Source organism: Orycteropus afer, unplaced genomic scaffold, assembly GCF_000298275.1.
Source record: "Orycteropus afer afer isolate SDZICR_OR568_19922 unplaced genomic scaffold, OryAfe1.0 scaffold00469, whole genome shotgun sequence".
Classification (NCBI taxonomy): domain Eukaryota; kingdom Metazoa; phylum Chordata; class Mammalia; order Tubulidentata; family Orycteropodidae; genus Orycteropus; species Orycteropus afer.
This window is the reverse complement of record NW_006922056.1, coordinates 2,071,547-2,089,110: the sequence shown is the minus strand read 5'-3', so window position 1 is coordinate 2,089,110 and position 17,564 is coordinate 2,071,547. Positions and strand designations below refer to the sequence as shown.

The following is a 17,564-nucleotide window of genomic DNA, read 5'->3' as shown; positions in this document are numbered from 1 at the left end:
TACATCGGCAGCAAGATCAGCCTCATCTCCAAGGCGCAGATCCGCTACGAAGGCATCCTCTATACCATCGACACAGACAACTCCACCGTGGCGCTCGCCAAAGGTACGCCTGAGGGCCCGGCCGCTCACCGCTCACCGCTCACCGCTCACCGAGCCCAACCGCCCGCGCTCGGCCCACCCGCCAGCCAACAGCCTGCCCGCAGCCTCCCGGGCGGCGCTCTTATCGGTTTGGCGGCCCGGACCCCCGCCCGCGTCCTCCGCGCTCCCACCGCCTGCCCCGCCCCGGGGTCACTGTCTCCTCCCCCAGGGCGCCCCCCGCGACGCCTCTCGCGCTCTGCCCCCAGTGCCCCATTCCCCCCGCAGAGCGCCTCCTCCCCCCAGGGCGCCCCCCCGGCGCCCCACTATCCCCCTAAGGCGCCCCCCGCGATGCCTTTCGAGCTGTGCTCCCTCCGGGCGCCCCCTTCCCCCCCTTCGACGCCCCTCTTGTGCTGGGTGCCTTGTCTTCCTTCCACGACCTCCCCCACGACCTCCCCCAGCCACACGCGCCCCTCGCGCCGCGCCTCTCCGCCTTTTCCTCCGCGGTCGCCCGGCCGCTCCTGGTCCGCGGGGGAGCGCAACCGTCGGCCGCACAATGGTCTCCGGACCCCCTCGCCGCCGCGGCGTCATTGTGCGCGCGCCGCCCGCCCGGGCTGTGTGGTGGGGGCGGGGTCCCTCACGTGCCCACCGCACCCCACTTGCCCGCGCCTCCGGTGCCCGGTGCCCCGCCTGCCCGTGGCACCCCACCTGCCCGGCTGGGGGAGAACAGCTGGCGGGAGCAGCCGGGTCCCTGCGGGAGGAGGCGGGGCCTTCCGAGGCTGGTGGCGGGGAGGCGCGGAGCAGGCCTTCTGGAACCTATTAAGGGACTGGGGCCTTGGGCCTGAACAAACAGGCAGCCGCAGTCGGCAGCCAGGCCCCAGACGTGACCGCTTTCCTACCCGGCCGGGGCTTCCCCGGCTTTTGAGACAGGCTCAGGGACACGAACTGGGGAAGACCAGTGTTTCTGAGGCTGCCGCGGCAGGAGGTGCTTCCCACTAGTCCTTCCCAGAAGAAGGGAGCGTCTAGCGGTAGCTCAGGCGCCCGGGTTAGTAGACATGGGCCTTTGTGGACCAGGCCAGATGCCGCCCGACCCGGTGCTCCGTCCAGAGGCTGCCGTGTGGAGGCGGTCCCAAACCTGCTTAGTCAGGGGCGCAGCCGGTCCCCTGCACAGACTGCAGGGGACGCTGCGTGTGACACGAGGTACCGACCACAGAGGCTGAGGCTGCCCCCGTATCGGTGGGCGCTGTGCAGGCAGTGGAAGGGCGGTGCCTCTGCAGCTCTGGGCTCGGGACGCCCTGGGGGGCAGTCAAGTCTGCCCTCCTTCCATCCTGCTCTCCCCACAGCTGTTCAAGGCCGCTGGTGGGAAGGACAGGGGGAAAACGGCTAGCTGGCTCCGCTTGGGAACAGCCTTGGCTCCCGGGGGATGACGTGTGGTGGGGTTTCCGGCGGAGCAGCTGTGGGCTGTGGAGCTAACTCAGGCGGGAGCCGGAAGGGGTGGGGAGGCCTGCCCTTGGCGAGGCTGGAGTGGGCCGTTCCTGAAGCCATCAGCCTACGACGAGGTAGTTTGAGTCTGTTGGTGTTGTCCCTCCCGAGTAGGTGCTGAAGCGTAGGCTCTGGGTGCCGCAGGGACGGCGTTCAGGACAAGTGGCCACTGAGTCCTGTCTCCGCAAGGTGCGGCAGCTGTCACGCTGGAGAGCTGGTGTGGTGCGAGCGGCTGAGGATGCCAGGTTAACCCTTGCTTTCCTCAACCTTTCAGTGAGGTCTTTTGGGACTGAAGACCGACCCACAGAGAGGCCTGCTCCCCCGAGGGATGAGGTTTACGAATACATCATCTTCCGGGGGAGCGACATCAAAGACATCACTGTGTGCGAGCCTCCAAGGGCGCAGCCCACGCTCCCTCAGGACCCTGCCATCGTTCAGGTGAGGGGGTCCCGAGCGTGGTGTCCCAGGTGTGCTGGTGCCCAAGTGGAGTGGCTTGTCGTGTGCTTGGCCAGAGTGCTTGACGGGAGGAGCAGTCTTTTAACGAAACGAGGTTTGCTTTGCTCCTGGCTGCTGTTCTTCTGGAAGGTCTAGAGCCGGGAGCTTTTAGCAGGTGGCACGTACTGCCAGCCAGCCCTGGGGAAGGTGACTGCCGTGCATATGTATCTCTTTCTTTGTGTGTCTCCTTGTCTGTCTGTCAGTGTTTGGGGTGGCCAGATGTTTAGGTGTGTTTGGTCTGGGGTTCTTGGAGGACAGTGTTAGTCCCCTGTGTTTGGGGGGATAGAGCTAAAGCGTAGAGGGGTTGAGGGTGTGACTGGGAGGAGAGGTCCTAGCAGGACTTCAAACACTGACCGGGAGTGGACTCCTCCATCTGGGACGCTAGGTTTGCCAGCTTGGTAGCACGTGTTTAGCTGCTGTGTTACACAGCACGCTTTGTCTGTAGGGCAATCAGACATGGAGTCGTGCTCTGTTCTTTTATTATGTGAGACGTCTGTTGGTCCTCTGGGTTCATAGTGTGTCAGCCACCTGGAAGGGGGAGCAAAAGGAGCAGCACCTGGGCTGCTGGAAGGCTGAAGGCGGGGGGGTCCTTGGAGACAAGGTGGGCCAAGCCTTGCGGGACAGGAAGTAGCTGGGAATGCCCGACTGAGGCAGCAGCAGCATTTCCAGCCTAATGGGGGTAGGACGGAGGGGGGAGTCTAGGCGAGGAGGGTGGCTGCAGATAGTTCTCTAGCTCCATGCTCCAGCTCTGTGTGTGCGTGGGGGACACAGCTCACACATGGACCGAGCAGCCCAAGGACCACGAGGTTGCCTGCCAGTGGAGGCCTGCTGGCAGGTTCAGGGTGCTCCTTGTTACGGTTCCACAGACGGAGGGGGCAGATCTGGGGCTCAATCTGTGTGGGCAAGACAGCTCTCGCCCTGCTCCCAGCCTCCTGCAGCTGAGCTCTGGGATCCTCTGGCTGTTGTGGGGATCTAGGAGGACAGAGCGGGGCCTGTCCTGGTCTGACTGCAGGCTCTCTGTGTTCTTATTGTCCAGTCATCCCTGGGCTCGGCCTCTGCGTCGTCCTTCCAGCCCCATGTGCCTTACAGCCCTTTCCGGGGGATGCCACCCTACAGCCAACTGGCCGCCAGCTCCCTACTCAGTCAGCAGTACGCGGCCTCCCTCGGGTTAGGTGAGTAACCTGTCTCTCTGGTAAGTTGCCTGTGCTTGTGACCGTGAGACACAGCCACAGTCCCTGATAGCAGCAACACATCAGCTGGTTAGAAAGTTGAGTCACTACTCAGTTTAGGGCCAAAGAGGTGGCGTGTGAGCCAGAGGCAAGTAAGTTAATTTGCAGTGTCATTGTGGGCGGGAGCCGTGGCACATCTGCCACGGAGAAGTGACTGGCGTGTGGGGTGACCACCTGCACATCTGTAAGCCAGTAATCCCACAAGTGAGCTGTTGCAGTTGAGGCGGGGTCACCCCGAGTAAGGTGCTATCTTGCAGTCATCTTTGGTGGGGACACAGCCCAGCAGGTGTGTGCGTGTCCTCTGATGGTGAAGTACACAGGCCCCCATCATGGGCCACTTGCCACCAAATGTCCTGTCTCACTTGTTGCTAGTGTGACAGGTGCCCTTCTCAGCCTGCTCACTCAGTTTCCAAAACACGTCTCGTGAGTGTGTGTGCCGCGGGGGTTGCTGGGCGCCTTCTGAGCTTGCTGGACACGAGGCAGTGTGCTGTTACTTACGTGCATCCTTCCTGTTGTCACTCTTCTCTCCTTTGTCCTCCTTCAGAGAAGCTGGTGAGCCCTTCAGCCTCGGCCGCTGCCTCCAGCCCTAGCTCTTCACCATCTCCGCAGCCCGTATCCCAGCTTGACGCACCCTCGGAGCCACGCCAGCTCTCCTCCAAGGGTAACGGCCGTTTGGGGGAACTGCACACTGCCTTGCAGTGTGTTCTAAGAGTTGGAGTATAAACCAGGAGACAGGAGGACAGTAGCTGGAGCAGAGTTGACTATGCCCGAGCATCCTTCCTGACTGCCACAGGCATAGGGAAGGGTTAGAGTTGGCCTGTGTCCACTCTACGTGTGGGGAAACACGTGCTTATGGCAGGCGGAGTGGTTGCTGGGCATGGAATACACTAGTGATGGCAGGGACATGTGTCCAGATTGAAACCGCAGCGACGCATCCTTTGGTACTGTGAGTGCCCCCTTTGCTTCTTGGTCAGTGGGGGACCTGAGTGCCAGTCCAGGGTGTTGGGAAAACAGATTTCAGGCGTGTTCACAGAATGAAGCCTCTTGAAGACCTGGGCTACTGTCCCAAGCTGCTGGGCCAGTTGAGCAGAGGCCTGCCTGCTGGCTCCTGATGTTGGCGTGTCCCACCTGTTGACTGAGGGCCGGCACCCCCCAGGGTTCTTTCCCTGCCTAGAGTTTTGTCATTTTACTTAAAGTTCATGTGGACGTTTTACACATGTTCATGTTTTACACAGTATCACGTGTCTTGCTACGGCTCAGAGCTTTACTGTTAAGTGACTGTCATCCATGGTGATAACTCAGGCTTGCCTGGGTATGCGGCAGTGGTCAGTCTGGTATCTCAGGGGAGTCGTCTGAACCCTCTGTGGATGCCAGCCTGTCTGATTCGTAGGCAGTTAGGTTTCCCCCTTACAAGGTACAGTGGAGAATTCCCTTGTTCCCCGGGCCCTTTACGTACAGCTGCTTGTGGAGTGTTGGGTTTTTCTTAAAGCTGGTTTGGCTTTATGACCAGTTAATGGTCAGAGCGTGAGGCTGCCCCGAGCTGCGTGTGCATCCCTTGAGGAGGGCCTGGTGTTGGGGGCTGCTGCGCCAGATGGCGTGCGATGGCTTGTTCTGTGAGAGGACATTTAGGATACCCAGGCTGGGGCTGCCTTTTCCTGCTGGCTTGGTCATGGTGACTTTCCCACAGTGGTTTTTCTGGGTTCCATCCCATGTGAATGACGAAATGCAGTGACGGTCTTTGTATCTTTAGTTACAGCCACCCTGAGGGTAGACTCCTTGTTTCTGTCTCATACCTCCATGTTCCTCCCTGAGTCCAGGTCGAGTAGGAGCCACAGAAGCAGGAAGCTGGAGAGAAGAGGGCTGTGTGCACAGTGTGGCTGTCTCCACAGTGTGGCTGTCTCCGTTGTGGCTTAGGGTGGTCGTTTGTATTAAGACCTCCATATCCATGTTCCTAGAGGGCCAGGGAGGCCACCAGGCTTGTGTTCATTCACACCGTGTGATCGCTACGGGGAGGAGGAGCGTGGCTGGCAGTTCTCTGTTCCTCTGGGCTAATATGCTTCTACTCCAGAGAGGAGCACAACTTAGTTTTTCCAAAGTGCAGCTTTCACTGGTTTTTTGATTCTATGATATGTTAAGCTTAAAACTGGAGTATTGTGGAATTTAACTTCTATGACATTTTTCTGGAAGATTCCAGACTGGGCTGGTCTTAGCCAGCATGCACCAGAATAAAACTCATTCTCATTCTCAGATCCTGAATTTACCAGCATTTGGGGATGTTGCGCTCCTTTGGGGTTGGAAGTGTGTGGTTTGGGGACAGGTGACCTGTACCGTCTGGGGAGGCCTGTTCTAGGCAGGGCGTTTGCCCCTTCAGGGTTCCTTGATGGTGTGCTTCAAGCTCCCAGTGATGAACTGGCCTCCATGCTGGCTGGTGGTGTCAGAAGAGTGTGACCACCTTTTCTGCCAGAGCTAGCCCGAGAGAGGGGGCCCTGATGGGGCTGGGCTTGCGTCTGGTGAGAAGCTAGGCTGTTGGCATCCTTCCCCAGGGTGTCAGCATGAAGAGAGCCAGCTGCACAGTCGGGAGGCTTCCTCCTTTCTCTCTGATTTCGACCTCCCCCTTTCCACGCAGGAGCTGCTTTTCCGTCCATCCCTGTTGGCAAGAGCCCTATGGTGGAGCAGGCTGTCCAGACTGGCTCTGTCGACAGCCTGAATGCCAAAAAGCTGCTGCCCGGCAGGGGTTCCTCAGGGGTGCAGCTCAACGGTCGTCAGGCCCAGCCAAGCAGCAGGACCTCCAGCGGTACTTGAACACCACCCCCTAGGGCTCACCTCGTGCTGGCAGAGAGGGGTTCTTTAAAAACAGACCAACCGCCAGATCTCCTGGCTCCTGAGGCCACGGGTTCCTGCCGGGCGGACCTCTGCAGGGGCCCGGGCTGCTGTGCGGGTGTGGTGGTGGGCCACTTCTGTCCCTAGGCTTCCGCTTTGCAGGAGCTTTGCCTTAATCTTCTCTTTTGCGCCTCAGATGTAGCTCAGCCCGCAGCTGTCCAAGGTCAAGGGCGGGTGAATGACGAGAACAGGAGGCCTCAGAGGAGGAGATCAGGTACAGCTGTTGTCCTTCTGGTTCTGAGCACCAGGGACGACTGTGTGAGCTTTGCCTGCCACACATGCCTGCTGCCGTTAGGGTGGCAGTCTCGAGGGGCTGGGGCACCTGCCTCTGCATGCACTCGCTGCCTCAAGGTGCTGTGCCTGTTGGGTCATCTGTTGTGTCCCTAGTGGTGAGGTCTCCAGCACCAGATGACTTTTGACGTTGCCCTGGAAACATCTCACTGGGCTGGGAGTTTCAACTGGGTCCTCATTTTCTTCCCCTAGGGAACCGGCGAACAAGGAATCGCTCCAGAGGGCAAAACCGCCCAACCAGTGTGAAGGAAAACACCATCAAGTTTGAAGGCGACTTTGACTTTGAGAGTGCGAATGCTCAGTTTAATCGAGAGGAGCTGGACAAAGAATTTAAGAAGAAACTGAATTTTAAAGGTTAGACCTATTAACGTAAAACTCACCATTCCTCCAGGAGGGTGCAGAGATCGTTAGTGGTCCCGTGGAGCCAGTGGGGTGGGGACCACATCGTCGTGGGGAGAGGAGCAGGCTGAGGCCCCGTCACAAGGGCCGAGGGAGGCCAGCAGTGAGCTGTTGGCAGGCAGAGTGCCACGTGGCCTCTAGCACTCAGGAGGCCCAGGTGTGGCTGTGAGTGGGCCTCTGCCTGCCTGTGTCTGAGTGAGCTACGTGTTTGTTTATAGACGACAAAGCCGAGAAGGGAGAAGAGAAGGACCCAACGGTCGTGACCCGGAACGATGAGGCCCCTGCTGAGGAAGACCTTTTGGGACCCAACTGCTACTACGACAAGTCTAAATCGTTCTTTGACAACATCTCCTCTGAACTCAAGACCAGGTAAGCCCGGGGAGACTGTGTGCTCTGCCTACCTCGGGAGGACCAGACTGAGGCACCCTCTACAAGGTCAAGTTCACGTCAGGTGTCTTAGGCTCACGAGTGGGTCTGTCGTGACGGATAGGCCATTCCAGTGGTGCTAACCTCATTCTGTGGTAGGAGTGGCCTGGGAGAGCTCTGGCAGTCACAGGCAACTGGGGGAATGCCCAAGGTCAAGTCCATCCTTCCCTTCCCTTTCTGTCAAGGCAGGGTTTGGTGCCTCTGTCTCCAGGAGCCTGGATGTTAGTCCTGCTACACTCTCCTGCTTCCTGTTCTCCAGCTGACCTTGTGGTTGATGGCTTTGGTGCCTGGGGCAGTGGGCTGCAGCATTCGGCCTGTGATGTTTCTTCACTTGGTTCTTGAGGCCAGGACTGTGCAAGGTGCTTGTCTGTTTGGCACCTGAAGGCTGGTGCTCGGTGACGCTCTGTGTACAGCCTGGACGGTGCATGAGGCCTGCAGCACCAGCCTGGGACCGGAGATTCAGGTCCGTGCAGTGTGCAGCTAGCTTGGACCACATGCACTGCTGGGCATGGAGGATGCCCCCGAAAGCAAGATGGGGAGTACTCAGTCCCCCCCTTCCTGATGCGTACGTTCTAGCAAGGGAAACGTGTCGTGGACGAACAGGAGACAGGACAAGGGGGCATAAAGGGGGATGGTGAGGACAGTGGTGGGGCCTCCCAGATGGTCACGTTGGAGCGGTGGGTAGAGGATAAGCACTGGATGCCGTCAAGAGATGGGGCTTGTTGGGTCGTTGAGGGGTGGTGTGGGGAGCCGTGAGCAGGATGATGGTCCGCACACTCTTGTGGAGAATGGACAGGTAGTGGGCAGGCGCAGAAGCTGGTGGTCCAGAGGTAGGGTTGCTTACAGCAACCCAGGCATCTTGGAAGAGGACAGAGAAGGCTGGGTTCTGAGTGTTTGAAAGGGGAGTTGATGGGATTTGTTGGTGGGCTGTGAGGATAGTCCAGCGGCTCTAGCGTTTGAGCAGGGCAACAGCAGGGCGGGGCGAGTCTTTGGAGCTGCCACCAGGCGTGTAGGTTTGTGCACGTGAGTGCTTGGTGTGTTGAGAGGGAGGGTGCGCTGCCAGCTGCAGGAGACAGGCTCGGAATCACCCGTGGCTGGGCATGGAAGGGTGTCGGGGACAGAGTGGGGTTGTTGGTGTTGTGCGTGCTCCCCCCGCCCCCCGACACACTTCGCCTCATCCCATCCCAGCTCCTCTGGGGATGCTCACTGGTGTATGAGCTGCCCTGGGCCAGGTGCCTGTGGCGTGGCCCTTGGCATCCTCTGGCAGCCCGCCTGTGGGGAGGAGGGGCCCTGCCTTGAAGTGGGGCAGGACCCCCACCTGTGGGGGTTCCCAGCTTGAGGCTCGGCTGGGCCTTTGTCCTGGACACTAGCTGCAGCGTGGGATTGAGCTGCAGTTGGAATTCCACAGGCTTTGTCTGGGGCTCAGTTCTAGGCGCACCACATGGGCCGAGGAGAGGAAGCTTAACACAGAGACCTTTGGGGTGTCGGGAAGGTTTCTTCGTGGCCGCAGCTTCCGGGGTGGATCTCGAGGTGGCCGAGGTGCCAGCACAGCTCGCCGTACCCCAACCACCCACAGAGCTGGGACCGGTAGGGTGTGAGGTGCAGCCCGAGGTACGTGAGGGCTCTGCAGGCTGCTGGAGGTGGGCATCTGGATGGGAGTCTTTTCAGGACAAACCGGAGCTGCTGGGTGTAAAAGCCTGGAGGGCTTGAGGCCACCTGAGATCTGTGACCCTGTCGGCCCCTTGGGAGTGCTTAGAAACGGTCCTGCCTGGGACAGCGAGGGTGTACGCCGCCCTTCACTGTTGGGCAGTGGCCCCCAGAGGTCGGGAGGCAGGCCCGTGTAGCACTCTCCGCCTGTGCCCCACCCACCTGCCCCAAGTCAGCAGGTGGCTGTGGTCCCCAGGGTACTTGTGTGGGCGACAGGTGTGCCCAGTGCTGACCCACTCCAGTCCTGGAGGTGGCCAGAGGGGACCTGCAGGAGCTGGGGCTTACCAGGGTGGGCCTCGTGCCAGGAGCTGCTGCCCGACTTCATGGGGGCGTTGGGTTGCAATGGAGCCTGGGTCGGGTGGGTAGTTGAGCAGTTGGTTCTGGGCCCTGCTCAAAACCAATGCAGCACCATGGTTTCTTTGCAGGCTCCCGCTGAGGTGGCACAGAGGTGAAGCTGTGTTCATGAGGACGTGGGGAAGACGCCGCACTTCCTGTGGGGATGTGGGTCGCTTTGTTTACTGTGGAAAATTCCCGTTCTGCTACTTGTGTTTTGGACTTTGCGGCACAGTCCGTCTGAGTTGGTGGGAGCCGCTTGTTTGGGGGAACTGTCCCGGGGGGCCTCTGGGAGGTGACCTGGCCCGTTTTTCCTTTTTGGTGCACACAGCTACTTCCCAGGTTTGGCATTTTCAGGAAGGGCTCCACGGCGAGAGCTCGGGCCTCAATGTAGTGACTTTATGACAGGTCTGACTTGAAAGTGGAACCTAGTTGCGTCTGGCCAAGGTGGCAGGCAGTTACGGCTCTGCAGCCGATTGGCCTGTGGTGCTGCTGGCCTGTCACCCTTTCTGCCCAGGGCGGGGCCCCAGGAGCCAGGACCAGCGGGGGAGCGTGGGGACCTAGGGTGGGGGAGGTGGGGTGTCAGGCAGATCATGTTACAAGCAAACCAGGGTGCCCCGATGTCTGCAGCAGGGCTGTCAAGGCTGGGCCTTGGGGCTGGGGGACTGGCAAGACCCCTGGGAATATAAGTCGAGGGCCCTGAACTTAGTGTCTCAGCGGCACAGAGCCTGCTTCCAGAGGAGTGAGTTTGGGGTCCAAGACCAGGGTTGGCCTCCTGCTGGGCCCTGGCAGAGGACAGGTGTCCTCTTCCACTTTGGAAAGAGCCTGTCTTTGTAAGGTCAGCTGACCGAGAGCATATCTCCTCTCAGTTGTAAATAGTTCTGTTTTTGTTCTCAAGGGGGGGAGGGGCGGGCATATAAACTTGTTGCATGAGTAGGTCAGGCCTTAGCGGAGCACGCGGCCCTGATGGCAAGGCATTTTGTTGAAAGCAAGCACCTTGGTAAGAGCCCCCGAGCAGCCATGAAGGCTCAGTTGTGTATTGATTGCATTCCTGCAAAGCCTGCATTTATTTTTGTAGGACTTTACGGCTAAGAGTTAGAACATGACAGTGGGGCTGTTTGGGTGGAGTGACGTGATGGTGAATAAACACACAGATGTTTATGTTCTGCTCTTTTGCTTTGATGTGCTTGCATCAGGTGGTCCCATTGAGGGTGGCCCAGATCACGCCTGGCGTCCCATCCACGCTCCTGTCTGAGAACCCCGTTCCCAGGCCAGGCACACACTGGGGAGCACATTGGCAGAACCACGGCGGGGAGAGGGGGCGTCTGGTGGTCTTGAGGATGAGATGGCTGGGTTGGTTAAGTGCAGTGGGACAGGCCTGGGTCCACTGTGGGTGGCCAGGGGCTTTGCTTTCCAGAAACTTTGGGCACCAGTGACAGGTAGGTAACCTGCTGAAGTAGTGGCCCCTTCACTGCTTGGAAAGAGCTGCCACGCTTGTGTTCCTGGGGGCGTAGGCGATGACGCCTAGGGCTGCCCGCCACAGGAGAGCGGGCATAGTCGCTGGCCCGAGGCTGAGCACAGCTGCCCTCGCTGTTGGAACTCCCGGGTGATGGCTGAAGCCATCCTCAGAGTAGGAGGGACCGCCAGTAAGCTGTACCAACTGTACTTTCCAACTGTACAGCAGGCCGTACTTAAGGTGGGTGGTCATGTGCGGTGCACACAGGTGATCTGGCACTCCCTGAGACACGGGGGCAGCACTGCCTGAACGTTGGCTCAGCTCACAGTGGACGGTCTGGGCACCAGAATGTGCACAGGTTCTTTGCGGTGTTTTGGTAGCAGTCATCCCTGAGCAGTAGAAACAAAGCCACCGTGGTACACACGGTTGACACAGAACTGTGGCCACCAGCTCTGCCAGCAGGTGACCTGGCACGTGCACCACACCGGCTGATGCTGACCGTTGTCGGGATGGTTACACACTTGATGCTGAGCTAACGTGTGGGCCACTTCCATCTTCCAGAAAGTAGGTGTGCCCTGACAGGTCAAGAGAACCTTGAGCCTAGCTGTGGGGTGGGAAGGGGTGACCCAAGGACCCAGGGCCCTCAGTGTGACGCCAGAATAGCAACGTGTTAACCACAGAGCTGGGCCTGTGACTTGGTCTTGAACCCGGGGCATCAGGCACCCGACCCGTGTAGCATGAGTGTTCAGGCCCAGGTTACTGTTGGTATCCATGAAAGGAGCTTATGGGGCAGCAGTTAACATTACGTTAACTACTGTGGGACCAGAAAGCAAGGTGGGAGGAGCAGGTTTGAGTGTTGTGTGCGTGCGTGCGGACGACCAGGAGGTTCTACCACAAAGATGTCCCTGAAGCCCCAGACAGCGAACAAGTCCAAACAGCGCTGTGCACAACCCGAGTTAAAAGTAGAAGCAGGGCTTTTGTGCCATGTCTTGAGGTCATACGTTCGTTCTGGCTGGAGTGGTGCTCGGAAGGACACAGGCCACGCTGACCCCGGAGCCCTAACCTCAGGCCAACACTGGTGGCCACAGCAGCAGCCCATTCCCCCAAAGCAAACAGCTGGACCGTCTGAGGCAGCGAGAAAAGCCCAAGTCAAAGTGCTGAGACCTCAGAAGTGAGTCTGTCCCAAAGAGCCGCTGTAGTTACCATGCAAAGCACATTGTCTTAAAACACAGATTAAAAAAACCAAGGTTTATTGTTGGACACTGGTTTGGATCAGTGGAATGAGGCCCGAGGGAGCTGCCACTCGCAGGCTCACACGTCACGAGGCTTTCTTTTGCTTCTTCTTTTCATTTTCTTCTTTCTCCTTTTCAATTTCTGCAACGTATCTCTCGATTTCTTCAGGATTTAAAATCTACCGCAAGAGTCTGTGGTTAGCCTCAGGCCCTACCTGGTGCCAAACCAGAGTACCCCACCCCGATCTCGTGGCTCGGCTACGCTAGTGGCACCACGGAGACCAACTGCCCGCCTCTGGGAAGGGACTTTAGTAAAGGAAGCTCATGGGTACCCGATGTAGGGAGTGACTGCGTGCCTAGACCCCGCCGAGCACAGGGAGAAATGGCCCCTAGTCACCGGGCGGGAGTGGATGCGTGCCATCCTAACAGGAAGTAGGGAAGCTCGTGTCTTTGGGCACAGCCGGGGCCACCTGAGAACGGTGTCCTACAGTGGTTCCAACCCCCCTCACTGCTCATCGGGAGGTGGCTGAGGGAGCGGGACCGCGTGCTCTTTACCTTTAGGGGCTGATCACGCCGCATCACAGCCAGCTCGATGTTTTTGCCCCCTGACTGAACGACCTGAAGGGTTGAGACAACGTCGAGACCACGATGTGCCTCTCCTACCTCAACACCACAGGAAACTCCTTACAAAGTCCTAGCGCCTACCACCTCTGTCCCGAGTACACGTGGCCGTGCGACATCCCCACAGCACGCAAGCGTGCTCTCGTCTCCCAGCTGTCGAAGCTTCTCAGGTGCAAGGTCCTCTCTCCTGCTCAGCTCACTCACTGCCCCCCCCCAACCATTCTAACCATCGCCCTCAAGGTCGACTTCACGCTGACCAAGCTGTGACCCGAACAGCAGCTGGCACGGCAGACGCTCAGGCCCCAGCCACTGCCTCCCCGTCACCCACCCTCATCCTGTCCTGACCCTTCTGTGCACCCCAGGGCTGCTGCCTCCACATGGGGGAGGCACACCTACCTCCAGAAGGGCCTTGATAACGAGCTTGATGGCCAAGTCGTCTGTCTCAATGGCTTCATCGGTGTAGTTCTTCTCCAGGAATTCACGCACCGACTTGGCCCCACGACCGATAGCATTAGCCTGAAATACAGGGGTTCCGCACGGTGCAGGGAGTGCAGGCCAGAGCCCCCATGCGGCCAGCCCGCCATGCCTGTGTTCCAGAGGTGGGACCTATCCTACAGCGCCCTCTCTTCTGAGAGCTGGTGCTGACAGTGACAAAAGGAAGACTGCACACTCGTGTCATCGTGAAAGGCACGGGGAGCCTTTCGCCGACACTGTGTGCTCACACCTCACCATCCTTGGACGGCCTCCCAAAGCACTGCTGAGACCCTGCTCTAATGTCATGAGGATCATCGGACAACCCTGTTCTGTGTGTGCGTGTGTGCACCTGCCACCTAAGTTCACCGATTCAGGCGCACCACTTGTAAACGGCACCCACCCAGACGCACCTTCCAAGCGTGGTATGTACCCGAAGGGTCGGTCTGATACAGTCTGGGTGTGCCATCAAAGTCAAAGCCCACAATGAGGGCGGAGATGCCAAACGGCCTGCGTCCGTTGCTCTGTGTGTAACGCTGTCGGGAAAGGAGACAAGTCAGTGCCCCTTCTTCCAGCCTCCACACCACCATGAAAGGCCACGAGAAATACCAATGGCATCGCTATGGTCTCCCTAAAACGCCTAGGGAAATGAGAAGACTTTAAACCACTTGGCCCCCTTTTGGGCCTTGTGACTCAAACAACAGGCAAAACTGGCCCAGGGCTTCCAACCTTGCTCTGTGCATTTTCATCCCCCTCAGACCTGCCTGCGACCAGCCAGGTGCAGAAGCAAGGGGAGGGTCTCCGGGGGGAGGGTCCCCAGTGCGCTTCGAGGCCAGCTTCCCAGGAGCCTCTCCCTCCAGCCGGGACTGCCCCGTGCCACCCAATGGAAGCAGAAAGCCGCAGAGAACAGACGTGTGCGAGGGGACATGTGGACATGAGGAGTGTTCCTAAGGGCATCCCAGTGTGTGACTGCCCCTTCAAGTGACAGGACACTTTCCAAGTCAGGCCCGTGCCCACCTGCTTCAGACTGGCTATGTAGCGAGTGATGTACTCCACAGTGACCGGGTCCTCCACCGTCAGGCGGTGGCTCTGACACTCCACTCGGGCCCTGTTGATGACGATCCTGGCATCCGCGGTGAGGCCTGCAATGACAGCAAGGTGGGCTTCCTGCCTGAGCCCCACCCGTCTGGGCCAGCGAGCTGGCACATGGGGCACAGGACAGCAGCTGCCTCGGCCAAGGGTCCCAGACTAGCCTTGTGAAGCCAAGCCCAGGCTATCTGAGTGCATGCCAGCAGGGTGGACCCCCCGCAACTGCCCGAGGAAGCGTACATCATGTGGTACTTAACCACACCGAGTCAGCCCTCTTGGAGTCCTAGTATAAGGCAAGGCAGCCCCCCAGAACTGCGATGAAAAGCACTCAACACACTAAGAACTGGGGACAAGCACACGCCGCCGGAGAAAGCCCGCGCTTCTCCCGGTCACAAAAGAACAGAAAAATGGCAGTGCGAGGTGGAAGACAAGCCTCCTTGCCCTGGAAGTGCCACAGCTCCTGGAGCTGAGCGGTGGCCTGTGACACTCTGCCCAATGCTTTCGAGTCCCACATCCATTTCATTACGGATTGAACTGGGTCCCCCCACGTAGGTGCTGCAAATCCGATCCCCGTGGGTGGGATTCTCCCTGGGAACACGGTTTTGTCCTGGCGCAGGGCGGTCGAGAGCAGGTCCAGCCCAGGGGCAGGATGGGGACAGAGCTCCCTGCGTGTCTCTGGGGAGCGCCAGAGAAGCTGAGACGGGAATTTTCCTCCGGAGCAGGCAGCCTCCCCCTGGAGCCTGTGGTGCTCTGAGTCTACAGCCTCAGCCTCCTGAGCTGAGAGAGCAGATGTCTGATCATCGGAGCCGCCCACCTGTCACAGCCGCACTGGGGGACTAAGACACTGGTCACTGGTTCGGGCTGACCAGCTGACATGTCCCGATAGCTCTGCCCGCTGTGGGACTCGCACCTGCGAACGCCATGCAGACGTTGTCGTCCAGAGCACAGATCTTCCGCACCGTTCTCTCATCCTGCAGCTTGGCCACGGATTTCTTCTCCACTCCCAGGACAACAATATCTCGTCCCCGGACACCGACCTTCAAAAATCACGAGACCATACGACAAAGTGGGCGAGGCTCTGCTGCCAGGCGAAGATGCACCACCAGGTGGTTTCACTGTGGCTCAAGCAAGCTTCCTGAGGGCACAGCCCACACGCCCCACACGCCCTGCAAACCCTGGGCATCGATCCTCTACTGGACAGCTGGCCCAGGCACCCTCACCTAAGGGGCCCAGTGCCGAGCTCTGAGAATACTGGCGGTGGGTCCCGTCACGTCGTGCAGAAATGACTACGACAGCCAGCATGAGTGCGGGCTGCTTCTACCTAAGGAGCCCCAAGTCACCCTGTCAGTGGGTGCCAGCAAGTCGATTCTGACTCACAGCGAGCCCCGTATGCAGCAGAACCACCCCGGAGGATTTCCCAGGCTGCAACCTGGGCGACAACAAATCACCAGGTCTTTCTTCCACGCAGCCGTTTTGGTCAACAGCTGAGTTTAACCATTGTACCACCAGAACCCCTTAGCGCTGAAGTCAAGTATTCTGAGTCTGTAGTGGGGAAAGCACCAACGAGCGCCTGGCATGTCACATGCCGATGCACACAGCTGTGCAAGGGCCTGACTTGCCACTGGGGATGATGGGGCCAACTGGCAAACACTCCCCTTCAGCGGCCGACAGTGCTGACGGCAGAATGTGGCTACAGGGCCAAGGGCTGAAAACCAGCAACATCCCCATCAAGACAGGAGCTGACCTAGCGGGACGACCACTCGCGTAAGCAGCCCCTTCTGATTAAGAGCTGTGTGTCCCATGGGTGGCACTGCTGACCTCCTGGGCTGTGCACTGCAGGGGGCTTAGCAGCATCCCCGCCTCTCCTGCCAAATGCTGGGAGCTCCCCTCCCGCCCCTTGCCTACCGAAAATCTGTCCTGACGTTGCCAAATGTACAGTCCCCCGCAAAATCATCCTCGGTTAGGAACCATCTAACCTGGCCCAGAGATCTGCGGGCGGCCGACGCAGGTTTTGGGCCTGCCTTCAAAGCAGTTAAAAGTTGTAGAAACCACAACGGGAACGCCCACCACAGCTCCCTGCTCCCGGGTGGAAACCTCCCGGTGCCAGGCAAAAAAACCAAGTCCAGTGCAGCGTTGGCAGTGACGACGGCCGGGGGCGCCCCCTGAACCTGAGCACATCTGACCGTTCACGGATGGTGGTGCCAAGGCGCCCGCGGTCACTGGCCGGGCGTTTGCGCAGTGGTCAGATCCAGGGACGCCCTTGTCCTCGGCTGGAGCTGCCGACACCGCGAGCCAGTCAGCCCCTCTTTGTTCTCCGAGCCCGCCACGACCTTTGTGCACAGAGGGGACCCCAATAACTCGGAACTGCGGAGTACTGTCTCCCAAGGCCCGAGGGAGTAGGCGGGTCCTCCGCGCCCCCGCGCGGTGCAAAGGTGACCGCGCAAAGATGGCCGTGCTGAGCGCGCCCGTCAGAAACTAGCTTCGGTTCACACCGAACGGCGTACGTCCCCGGCCGGCTCCACGGGAATAGAAGCCGGTCTCCCCACAGCAGACAACCACCGACAGCGCAGGCCCAGGTCCACGGCCCCTTCCGCTTTCTCCGCGGACACCAGCGTCCGTGCTCCGCCACTGAGCTCCCTGCAAACGGCGGACCCCCGGGCAGTCCCGGAAAACGAGTTGCCGCCGCGGCTCGGGCAAGGCGAGGCGGTCAAGGCCGAGCTGCGCGCGGCCAGCCCAGGTTCGGGGAAGGTCCTGGGGCAGGAGACGCCGCTCCGGGCGCAGGCAGCTGCGCGCGCGGAGCACCGGCCAGACGGCGGCTCTCCGGCGACCCGCGCCGAGCCCCGTGAGCAGCCCCGCCAGCTCGGGGAAGCCCCGGCCCAATGGCGGCGGATTCCAAAGCGCGCATGTCCCGGGAGCCGGGATGCGCTCCCTCCCCGAGGAGCGCCGGGCTCCCGCCGCGCCCCGGCCCTGCGCGGCCCACTTCCGCCCGGATCCCCGGGCTCGCGCAGGCCTCGGCCCGGCTGGCCTTACCGCGGTGGAGCCCTTCTTCACGGCCTCCTGTGCGTACTCCACTTGGAAGAGGTGCCCGTCGGGCGAGAAGACGGTGATGGCCCGGTCGTAGCTCATGGCCGGGCGCGGCGCTGCCGACCCGCCGAGGAGACCCGACCGCAGACGAGCGCGTTCCTGCTTAAAAGCGCACACTCATGCGCCGCTGCGACTGACTCACGACACCGGCGTCCAGCCTACGCTGCCGACGCACGGCTCCTCGGCCGACAGCAGCCTACGCTGCCGGCGCACAGCTACGTTGCCGACGGAGCCCTACGCAGCCGACGCACGGCTCCTCGGCCGACAGCGGCCTACGCTGCTGGCGCACGGCTA

General features: G+C 60.0%; 3 protein-coding genes across 3 annotated transcripts in view; 2 read left to right on the top strand and 1 right to left on the bottom strand.

Annotated features, from left to right (window-relative positions):
• LSM14B (LSM family member 14B) overlaps window positions 1-8,875 on the top strand; it is a 21,398-nt gene extending 12,523 nt beyond the window's left edge. The window contains exons 6-14 of the mRNA XM_042782792.1: window positions 2-103; window positions 1,832-1,995; window positions 3,089-3,224; window positions 3,826-3,942; window positions 5,908-6,075; window positions 6,298-6,375; window positions 6,645-6,806; window positions 7,070-7,220; window positions 8,704-8,875. Coding sequence (XP_042638726.1) covers window positions 2-103; window positions 1,832-1,995; window positions 3,089-3,224; window positions 3,826-3,942; window positions 5,908-6,075; window positions 6,298-6,375; window positions 6,645-6,806; window positions 7,070-7,220; window positions 8,704-8,875 — 1,250 coding nt within the window. The remainder of the gene's footprint in view (window position 1; window positions 104-1,831; window positions 1,996-3,088; window positions 3,225-3,825; window positions 3,943-5,907; window positions 6,076-6,297; window positions 6,376-6,644; window positions 6,807-7,069; window positions 7,221-8,703) is intronic.
• A 3,216-nt stretch (window positions 8,876-12,091) lies between these two features.
• Window positions 12,092-17,312, bottom strand: PSMA7 (proteasome 20S subunit alpha 7). Its single transcript, XM_007954687.2, has 7 exons — window positions 17,217-17,312; window positions 15,097-15,223; window positions 14,115-14,239; window positions 13,511-13,633; window positions 13,023-13,142; window positions 12,561-12,623; window positions 12,092-12,184 (listed from the first exon to the last, which is right to left on the bottom strand). The coding sequence occupies exons 1-7, from the start codon at window positions 17,310-17,312 to the stop codon at window positions 12,092-12,094; spliced, it is 747 nt and encodes a 248-aa protein (XP_007952878.1).
• SS18L1 (SS18L1 subunit of BAF chromatin remodeling complex) overlaps window positions 17,311-17,564 on the top strand; it is a 23,908-nt gene continuing 23,654 nt past the window's right edge. Inside the window, exon 1 of the mRNA XM_007954722.1 lies at window positions 17,311-17,555. Coding sequence (XP_007952913.1) covers window positions 17,311-17,555 — 245 coding nt within the window. The remainder of the gene's footprint in view (window positions 17,556-17,564) is intronic.